General features: G+C 41.4%; 1 protein-coding gene across 1 annotated transcript; it reads right to left on the bottom strand.

Annotated features, from left to right (window-relative positions):
* Positions 1-572: 572 nt before the first annotated feature.
* LOC130493982 (acidic mammalian chitinase-like) lies at positions 573-10,359 on the bottom strand. The gene is made up of 11 exons (XM_056867612.1): positions 10,335-10,359; positions 9,113-9,142; positions 6,709-6,910; positions 5,164-5,220; positions 4,883-5,048; positions 3,402-3,526; positions 2,348-2,471; positions 2,048-2,233; positions 1,660-1,779; positions 1,425-1,566; positions 573-877 (listed from the first exon to the last, which is right to left on the bottom strand). Exons 1-11 carry the CDS (start codon positions 10,357-10,359, stop codon positions 573-575), a joined length of 1,482 nt encoding a protein of 493 aa, XP_056723590.1.
* Between the last annotated feature and the right edge of the window lie 851 nt (positions 10,360-11,210).

Below are 11,210 nucleotides of genomic sequence, written 5' to 3' on the forward strand. Positions count from 1 at the left end.
TGTGTGCTCAACATTTCCACTTTCTGTCAATCATTGTCTTTGGAAGGGCTTTCTGATTCTACTTAACTACAGGTCTTGGTTGTCTGAGCTTTTGCATTCTCTGACATTGTGTACTTGCTAGGCAGGTAGAGGATACACCTTGCTTGCATCTTCTGGCAGACAGGAGGGGGAATAAAGATGCAAAGTTTATGGTTGCCCACCCATACAATAATTATTCAGTCCCAACCAGCCTGTATGCCCTGCAGGTGACAAATGGAAAGACTGCTTGTACTAGCTTGGAAAAGACCCTAACCTCACGATGTGTCCTGTGTTGTATTATTTGTTTCATTCTGGATATGATAAACATGGTTGCAGCACAACTGAAAAATTCTGAATGTGATGCAGGTAGAAAAACAGAAAAAAAACCTTCCAGTTCCTTTTAAAAACAGAAGCAATGCAAAAGCCAAACCTTAAACTCTGTATGAATTAACAGAAATGGAGGACAACAGTCTTTATTTTTGCTGAATTTTATTTAATTGTTGCATTTATGTGTCAACTTGGTCAGATTAGGAAGGCTAGTAGACCTGATCTCTTCATGCCCAGTTACAGCAGGAACAGCTGGCGTCAAAGACAAGTCCGGTCTGGCAGTTCTGCAGAAAGGTCCTCCCATTCACACAGTGGTAGAATTTGTTGTTGTTAGTTGGGTCTGGATAGAGGCCTCCAGCTCTGTTAGTACAGAACCCACTGCCTCCAGAGCCACTGCTGGGACTGCCTCCAGAGCCGCTGCTAGGGCTGTCTCCAGAGCCGCTGCTAGGGCTGCCTCCAGAGCCGCTGCTAGGGCTGCCTCCAGGACTTCCACTCCCGCTGCCACTGCTGGGGTTGGAAGAAGCTGTACAGCCTGGAAGAAAAGCAGAAAATATCAATCTTGGGTCATTCTTCTCTCACAGCTATATAATTCATGATAAGATTGTTATTTTTACAAGTTAAGTTCTTTTGAATTTTGGGAATTACAACAACTACACACAGCTATAATATTCAGGACAAGATTATTAAGCTTATAAGGGATTTTGTATCTGTTACTTTGGAATTTTGGAATTCACAGCAATTACTTCAGAGAAAATCTTGTTGATTGTTATGAATGATAACTTACAGTAAATAGCTAATTAAGCTGGCAAATTAATTACTTCGTATGTGCCTCTTCATTACACAGTGACTGTTTATTTTATTTTTGCATGGTAATTCCAACCATGCAACTCCCTTTACACAATAGCAGTGTCATTCTAAACAGACTTCAAAAATCTTACCTTTAGCACCTCAGTTCAGAAGATAAGTTGTGCAATAAGCAACTGTGTCTCAACATGTCTATTCAACATTGTAAACTTTTGCTAGAACTTTGATGTTCACCTCTTAGACATTTTGGAATCCTCTCTTCTGCTATTACTTACTAGCACTCTGCAGTCCAAGAGCGTTCTTCAAAGTAGTGATCAAGGGGTATTTGCCCTGATTACAGAAAGTGCCAGTGAAGTCATCCAAGTCCAGGGACCAAACCATCGCACCTGCAAAGTTGTTCTTCTTCACCCATTCAGCCTGTTAAATGCCAAGCAAGAAGCCAAAATAAATGTATGTGGTACTGGAGAATGGGAATCTTGCACCGTATGTCTTTGGTACAGTACCCCATACCTTGATATTGAAGCTCTTGATATTGTCATATCCAAGCCACTCATTACCCTTGTAGGCATAAGGCACATCTTGAGGAGCATCCCAAACTTGAGTGGCTCCATTACTGAGGAAGGTGCAGATCTAAGAGAGAAGAAACAAAAACAATCCTGTAAATCATTTAAGGTTCCTAGCCAATAGCAGGAGAGTGAACTCAGAAAGTCCACTTCTTAAAGCCCTCATCTTTATAAACTCTCTGCTGTAACTTGTTAGCATATTCCCATAGGCTAGGCACCACACTGTGTATTCGGACCAGCAAAATACAATGTTTTGAATAATCTTCAATAAAATAAGTTACTGTCAGTTTTGAATATCTTTGCCTTAGTTATGTAGCACGAATAAGTGCACAAACCTCATAATAAGCCCAAAAGCCAGCCTGTCTTGTGTAAGGTCCTGCAGGTCCAGCTCCAGAAGTGGGAGCACCAATGGCCGTGTTGGATGGGTTGCTGAGGATGAAGGTGTGTCCATATGTTGGGAATCCAACAATGAGCTTCTCGGCTGGGGCACCATTGTTCTTCCAGTAGTTTATGGCATAGTCCTATAAAAACAGCACATGTATTATCCTCTGTTTGCAAGCAAAATGTTGGTTTCTCAGTTTCAGTTTTAAACCCTTCCAGCACTGCAGGCTTTGAGCTACCATAGTAATACTTACAATGTTGAAGTAGACGTTGCTACCAGTGTCAGCAGGGCCCTTAAACAGAGGACTGTTCTCTCCAGTATATCCCTCCCAGGAACCATGAAAGTCATAGGTCATCACATGGAAATAGTCCAAATACCTGTAAGAAAATTAAATACATCGGTCATCAATGCATCCTTCTAACTACTGTGATCAATAGGCTTTCCAGACTCCTCACAGACAAAGCTTATTATTGTTCTCTCCCTGTTTATAAGCATACTCTTTCCACAGCGTAGCTATTCTTTCTTGGGCAATAGTCCCACAATTTGATGAATAATGAGAGCCATTAATACAGCTTCATATTGTTTCTCATCAAAATTGCAATGTTTGATTATATACTTAATATGATCTTTAGGATTTTTATTCCACCTCTTCAGGGGATCATGTTTCTCTTTTTAAATGACTATCCACAGCATTAGCAATGTTTTGGGGACTAATCAGCACAGGGAAATGCATCTATGATTACATCTTCTCCTGCTGCAGCCCTTTACAGCTGGCACTGGGAGGAAAGATTGTACCTTTGCGTACCTGTAAAACTAATGGTGCTCTGTGGAAAAATACAGCATAAATACTGTCCTCATGAAGATGTTGGCACAGTGATTTCACTAGTGCAGGTCTACCAGCTTGGTTTTACATTAGTGTGCAGCCAGTGTATAACTGATCAATAGCATCAGGTTGGATCCAGTGATCAACTGATCAAGGATCAGGGATCTTTGGACAAGGACTGTGTATCTTCCTCACTTTCCACCTCCCTCTTAGTCACTTCCAGCCCAAGGAAGGTTGATTCCTAGTGTCACGGGACCCACTGACAGAAGAGGCAGGAAGGGCCATTTCATCACCTTCCTTTTCCTCCCTGCAGCCTCTCAACCCATTTGGCCATTCTTCCACATGGGTCCACCCTATCCAACTTGTGCTTTGCTAGAATATTAGTGCGAGGTTGGTGTAAAGAGGTTTTTCACCCATACAGATACTAAAGGTAGAAATTAAATTTGAAAAAGAGAGTACAACCATCTAAAATAACTCCACTTACTGGCCAAGCTCAGGAATCTGATAGCCTGACTCAATATTGGAAAGTCCAGCAGCAACAGCAGCAGTGACCATTAGCCTGGGTCTGTTCACTTGTTTGGCCTCTTGCTCAAAGGCTGCCAACATTTCCTAGAAGACAGCAAGGTATACATTAATTGTTCAAGTTGCAACCAATTTATGGCTACCCCAGCAAGGGGCTTTCAAGGCAAGTGAGAAGCAGAGGTAGTTCGCCATTTCTTTCCTTTGCAGAATCTTCCTTGGTAGTCTCCCATCAAAGAACTGATCCTGGTTAGCTTCTGAGATCTGGTGAGATGGGTTATGCCATGCCACGTTCCCTAGTTCTAAACTAGTGTTTGTAAAAATTTAACCTTATTTTCTGTATAGGTGTGGCAGTGGGAGAAATGGAGCTGTTCTTCTTCTTCTGGAAGATTTAATAGACCAACCATTACTTATTCGAACAACTGCAGAGAGAATAACTTCCTGAGAGAGAGGGCTTTTTTGCATGCTTGACTTACTCATGATTTTCTTGGGAGTCGATCTATAAGCATTGGAATCAATTTGGGCATGGTTCCTCCGCATGTTTGCCCTCCCTCTGCATTTCCACAGCCGTGGAGACAGTTTATTATCTTCCGCATGTGCCTTAAATAATCAGGATTTTCAAGGAAGGTGCTGTCATCATTGGTGGCTTCATTGGTGGTATCACAGCACCTCTCTTTTATCTTTTGTGTGTGCTTATATTGATAGATCCATATAATGGCTATATTTTTTTTAAAAAAATGGCACTAGAATACCGATATATCAGTATACTGCTGTAATGATAGGTCAAGCAGGTTTCCTGAATCCCCAGCTTTCATAAAAAAAGATCTCCAGCGCCTTCCCTTGTGGAGATATGCCTTTCCCCTTATATCTCAGTGAGGGAAGGCAATAGAGACTTACTCTTTTTTAAAATGAAAGCTGGGAATTCAGGGAACCTGCTTGACCTACCATTACAGCAGTACATCAATATATTGATATTTTAGTACCTTTAAAAAAATGAGACCACTCATTTGGGGGGGGGGGCAAGACGAAGAAGTGGTTAGACAATGACAACAGTCCAGTCATCAAAATGTGGGCTGTAGATGGGTGGAAGTGGGCAGGACCAAGAAAACTGACAGAAACATTATGCGTGAGGAAAAGGCAACTCAAAATCAGCTTCCAAAAAAACATGTGGATAAAAGGAGTCTAAAAGGCAATGGAAAAAACTGTGGGGGCGGGGGGGGGGGGCGGGCAGGGACAAACAAAGAAAAATGAAGTGCAAACTAAAAACACAAAAATGTGTGTGGAAATCAGGGTATATACTGATCACTACTGAGCCAAAACTGACAGGAAAAAGCCATGTGGAAAAGCCCTGAGAGAAAGGCCAGAGGAGATTGGCAATGGAGTGCCCAGTCAGCCTTGCATGCCCTGGGATGGAAGAAAATAAGAGCATCATGGCCAGTGACTTACCTTAACCAGGACGGTGAATAGTGCCTTATCTTGAGGAGTGCTGCCTCTAGAGCCAGGGTACTCCCAATCAAAATCCAGCCCATCAAAGTCATACTGGCGCAAGAACGTGATGACAGAGTTGATGAAGGTCTGCCGGGTTTCAGGAGTGGCAACCATTGCAGTGAATCTAAAAATAGGTCATGGAGGGCAGCGTTAAGAGAACTATTTACTTGTTATAAACTTTCTACTTTGTAAAAACAGGATGGAGTGTACAGAGTGCTAGGGGAATGCGTCAAACTTACGGTGCTGTTCCAAAGTTCCAGCCTCCAATTGCCAAGAGAGTCTTCAGTTCTCCATTCCTAGGATGGAAAAGATTAGAGATAAATATCCTTATATATTTCTGGCCCAAAGAATGACAAGGAATAGCTACATGTCAATGCTATCTTGTGGCCTATCTTTTAAAACATAATCTTGAACAACATTTTTGACAGAGATTCTATTAATTAATCTAGCATCTACTGCAGGTTTTCAAGGCCAATTTACAACCTATTTAAAGTTGCTTGTTACATTCTAAATAGCAGCAGATCCAATTAAGTTACTACAAACTGATGCAAGAATGTCATGTGCTTTGATTTAAAAGACTTTTTTAAAAAAAGTTGATGCATTAAAAAGTGTTGTCCCACTTGCTCTCTGTCTTATTATATGGAATCAAAATAACTGCTACTGTCCTTATCATGGAACCACCTTAAGTAGAAGATAGTTTTCCTTTGGGCCACACAATAATCTTGAAAGTTAACCGGGGGTGGGGCTGCTTTTATGCAGTCCATAATAAATGTTAGAATCGTGAGATTTAAAGTTCTCTTGCCCATCTCATTTCTGGCAGGTTCATGTCATATGCCTATTCACTAGTTGATAACTACAACAAGTGGCCAACTCTTTATGAAAAATTACACAGACAGCATTTTCACATCCCCTCAACTACACTCATTGCACTTTTTGTAATGAGTCTTCAAGGGTTGAATGATGAAGCAGTGAGAAATAGGGTTGCCTACCTCCGGGTGGGGCCTGGAGACCCCCCAAAATTACAACTGATCTCCAGACTACAGAGATCAGCTCCCCTGGAGAAAATGGCTGCTTTGGCATTATACCCCACCAAGGTAATTCCCCAAACCCTCCCCTCCTAAATCTCCAGGAATTTCCCAATCTGGAGTTGGCAACTCTAAAATTAAAGTTTATGGATTGTCTGATTACTGTTTTCTAGCATGACATACCTTTGATCTCAAATGTTTGATCTGTGATTAGTATGAAAATGTATGAAGATTGGTGGCTTATAAAGCATAGAGTAAGGAAAACCAATTCACAGAGTCAGTTTGGGGTGTTACAGTGTGAATTATTGTGCTAGTTTAATCCTTGGGTGATTTAGTTGCACAGTCTTTTCCACCACAGGTTGGATCATCAGTACTGTCTGATACATTGATAGTGCAATCCTAAAAAAACATTTTCCTGGGACGAAGACCCACTGGCTATCCTGACTTGACTGTTCTCCCTTCCAAGTACTGACCCTGCTTAGCATCTGAGATCTGACAAGATCAGGCTATACCATGCCACCTTTCCATGGCAGAATATGAATATATAATAAAGGAATATTGTACTCAGGACCCAGCTAGCACAATAATCTTCATTTCAAACACTGCAATAGTCATGAGAGTTGGTCTTGAAATTCTACTCTAGGAAGAAGATGGCTTCATGTATTTGGCTAGGCATAGTTTAGCTAACAACAATATGTAACTTATCAGCACATTAAAAGAAAATGTGGGAAGGGGCAACCATTATTCCTGGATACTTACTGTTCTTTTAAGCCATTGAAAGATTTGTAAAGAGTGACATCATTCCATTCAATGGTGGCGATCTCATTGTTGCTCATCCCAGCAAAGGCATAGATCAGGTGAGTACACAGGCAAGGGTCAATGTTGTCAGGCTTGAATTTCCCAAGACCTGGTCTGTATTGGCCCCAGTTGGTAAAGTAGCATGAAAGCACATAGGCAGAACCTACCAAGAAGAGTGAAAGAGATTAATGTGCAGTTTGAGATGAAACTGGGGTAGGAGCAGGGAGAAGAAAAGTTTCTGTTTGGCCATATGGAAAAATGTATTTGTGGTATATTCATTTGTGCGTGTGTCTGCCATAGTAGACAGATAAGGTGAAGTGAATGATGCCTCTGGTGGTTGGGAGGGACAGTGGGAGTGTGAAGCATACCGTAAGTCTTATCTGCCAAAGAGCCCTGATTCAGAGAGTGCAACCTATGATGTTTGATCAGTGGAAGATCACATTGAGATCCCTGGGAGGAACATAATACAACACAAGCAAGCACAGAAAAAAAGATGAGAGGACCAAGAGAAAATGACTGCTTAAGGGGATCATTATTTATATACTCCTGTGTCTTTTAGAAGTGCCTACTGATTTGGGAGAAGAAGCACCAGCGGATGGTGGTTTTTTCCATACACACAAAAATGCTGGCAAATATTCACAATAAAGTTACATCTGTCAAAGAGCTCCCCAACCTGTCTCCACCAGTTGGAGGCTGCTTTGGTTTGGTCAAAGGTTTTCCAAAAGACAAAACCTTGAACTCCAGGCTTTCGCCCCAAGTCCAAGGAGTAGCTGCCACCAGCCCTTTCAAAAGATTGAGCTCCAGGGGGAAGATAAGGGCAATCCTCTCCCAACTCACTCCAAAATTGAGTGCAACGCTTACCCTGCAAGGTAGAGGCCTGCCAGGGAAAGATTACACTCCCAAAATATCTTAGGTTTTTGGTAGGTGGTTTTATACTCACACAAGGCACTTAGAATTTAGGCTTGGAATCCCAAAATCACAGACACAAGCCATTTAAAGGCTAACAATTTATTTATAAGATTTAAGCTGGGTTACAGGAAAGAAAAAGTCATGAAGTGTTAAGCAAGAAAACAATAAACTATTTAGCATAACTAGCTGATACATTCAAATGCCTTTTTGGTTCAAAAGGATTGGCAAAGGTTTCTTGCATCAGGTTTATAGTTACCAACTTCCAAAGATGCTTCCAGCATTCAAGAGTTTCAAAAGGTTGTCCAAAGGTTTCTCCAAGCAGGTCAGCTTGACCAGAGTTTCCCCGTAGGGCCAAAATCAAATGGGTGGTGATGCAGCCAGCACAGCTCTCCTGCTGTACCCCAAAGCATGCATAGTTTTCTCAAGGGTTGGTTTGTCCTTATATTCGTTTTCTCAGTGGCATGAGCTCATAGAGGCCAATTGAGAAAACGCAAGCACTTAGCTGTTAATTAATCGCTTGGTCAGAATTGCTGACTCACTCAGATGCGTTCAGGTGAGGAAGCCTGCAGAACTACCTGCACCTGGACATTGTCATGATGGCTGACCATTTAATTACCATGGCAATGCACGGCCTTGCATTCCAGAAAGGGGAGAGGTTAACTAGCACCAGCTGGGGCTTACTCCCTCCACAGAAGCAGTTTTCAAAAGGAAACTTATTTTTCTGGTCTAAAATCCCAATAACACAAAATTCATAGGCCTCCCAGGCCTGAACCAAAAAATCATGCAATCCAAGAAATTGAGAGGTCTCAACTTCTTGACAACATCAATGTAACTGTTTTCGATTGCTGAATTCCCATACTGTTTGGAAGTTATTTAAAACCTTTATGTTTTAGCAGATATAAGTAGCATCTTGAATAACATTACCATAGTCATGGCAATTATTATTCACTAAGTGTGCAGTCCTAAGGGTGTGTGTGTGAAGCTCCTTAGGATCTGGGATAAGGGGGGCACTTACAGCATCCTGGGGACAAACATGCCGGTGTTGGGGAGCTGCGGAGCTGCGCCATCCATTGCTGCCAGCACAGCTACACCAGCAGGGAATTTCTGGGGGCAGAGCTGCCTTTAGGCACCTTCCTAACCCCTTTCTCCCTGAGAATGCCCCCTTGCACTGCTGCATTGCTACACCACCTTTTTGGGTGGCTCATCCTCGCTGTAGTCAATAGGGGCATTTTATTTTATTTTAAAACTGTTTTAAAGTTCTTTTTGGCGGTTGAGAAGCCTCTGTGGAGGTGTCGTCGCTGTGCCACTCCCAGCTGCTGCCTAACTACCCCCCCCCACTTGGGAATGGGCTGCCTGGAAACATAATCATACTAGAGTACTCTTTGACTAGTCTCCTTTTCTAAAGTATGGTCCAGACTCTGTATAATGCTTGCATGTTAAGAAGGAAAGTTCATACCTATTTGTGCATTCAGCAGGAGCGCCAGACCTACAAAGAAAAATGTCAAGAAATTGAGATCTGAACATGTATGTACAATTGCTTAACATGTAGTTTTTCCAAATAGGTTACTTTTGATAATTAACATACAGTTAAAAAACCATGTTTTCATAATTCTGAAGGTCTTATATTGGGAGATATAGTTAGCAGAAATTATATACTTCAGAAATTATTTTAAGGAGCATCTGGTTTAATTGAATTTGCAAAAAAATTTGTTGTTGGTATGAGATGCAGATGGACATCTCTGTGACAGTTATAGAGATAGAAGGCTGAGCCTGAGACTGGCAGAGTGTGGGAAAGATACACTTCACAGGATAGAAAGGGTCATTTACAAGCCAAAGGGAAATCATGGCAGCTCTTTGAGGTGCTAACACCTCTTGAGTGGAGGGATCATGTCCTAGCAGGCTTGAGACCAGGGACCTGGCACCCAGCTTGGCTAAGGCCCCAGGAGTACACATGTGAGGGGCTTGAAAGTGGGAGCTGTTCCTTTGTTTGTGGTTGGCTTGTGTCTGGGAAGAGGAAGGGAATTCCTTCAAAGTAGGGTTCAATGTGAGTAATGAAGGTAGATGTGGCTTACAGGTGTGGCCCTGAGGGATGCACCATACAACCAGCTGCTGGCCTCCCTCCAAGGCTGGAGCAGATGTTCAAGGACTGTAAAATATCTAGCCAGTAACATTGTTTTCTTATTCTTTTACCTTCTTTAGCTGTATCTAGATCTGTCTTGTAATTATCAATGAGTTGTGCCTTGTAGTTAATAACGTTGTTTAAACTAGAGCCTTGCATATTCTGTGGAAGCTATTCATTCTGTAGAAGCTATTGGAGGAGGAATATTTTCTTTGTTTCTACAATGCCTTGCACAATTGTTCCATGGACTTCATTGTTAGGATTTACAAAAGGGTTTATTGATATTTATATGTTGACAAAAGTAATTAGTATTGTCAGGTTATATAGTGAGTACAAACCTTTGCAAAGAACAGAAAGGATTTTTTGGTATTGTTTCAAGTGAAATCCTGGCAAATTTACAATAATGTCTATGTGGTCCTGTTTAGTTTGTTATCTACTCAGTTAAAAGTGCATTGTTCTTTCAATAAAAATAAGAGTATTTATAAAAATAGTCCATCTTCCAGAATGGTTTTAACTAAGGAAATACAGCTAATATTGTAAGTTTCAAATTTGTACTTACCGGTAAGAAGAATCAACTTGGCCATCTTTGTCTCTGTACTGACCTAATGCTATTTCTCTCACTCTTTTATACCACATATTTGCCCTTCTACCATTTCAATGCCTGGTAACCAAAGACATCTGATGATAGTAACATTTGTCTTAAAATTCCATTATAGATAATGCACAATGGCTCCATCAAAAACCTGAACTTAAGAAAACATGGTTATCAATACTTTTATTTTACTAGCGCTATTGGACACCTGGCAGAAATTACAGTAATGCAGTCTTTCTCATTGAGTAACAGCACGCAGAAGTCAATACTATATATTTACTGTACCAGTTCACATTTTGATTATAAATGTAGACTGATGATAAATACTTCGTTATATAATCTGTTTATCCCACTGGTTCCACTATTCCTGTAGCAGCTTGTCCTTACTCAAAGACAAGGATGTAACAAAAAGGGACATAGTGCCCTCCCTGTGGGGGACATAGAAAAGGGAGGCTCTAGAGCAGTGGTTCTCAACCTTTTTTGCTCCATTCCCCCCTTTCATTATTGTTCAGAATATAATTACCCCCTTCCCAATATAGTCTAACTCAAAAGGTGCATTCCAAATAATATGCATATTTGCTGACTAGTGGTCCCAATTCCCCCCCAAAACCCTAAAATTCCCCCCTTGTTGAGAACCCCTGCTCTAGAGGGTGAGGCTAGATCTAATTGAGTTCTGGCCCATGAATGCACTAGCAACTTACCTTGCAATTTAAACGTGTCCAGTACGCAAGCATCTAACACGACTTAAAATTTCTGTTCCCACCGTGACGCCTTCCTCCGCTGTATTAGATAAAATTCGTATGTTTTCCCCTAGCACTCCCTGATTTAGAGCGTATATTTTGG

Source organism: Euleptes europaea, chromosome 2 (genome assembly GCF_029931775.1).
Source record: "Euleptes europaea isolate rEulEur1 chromosome 2, rEulEur1.hap1, whole genome shotgun sequence".
In the NCBI taxonomy this organism is placed as follows: Eukaryota; Metazoa; Chordata; class Lepidosauria; order Squamata; family Sphaerodactylidae; genus Euleptes; species Euleptes europaea.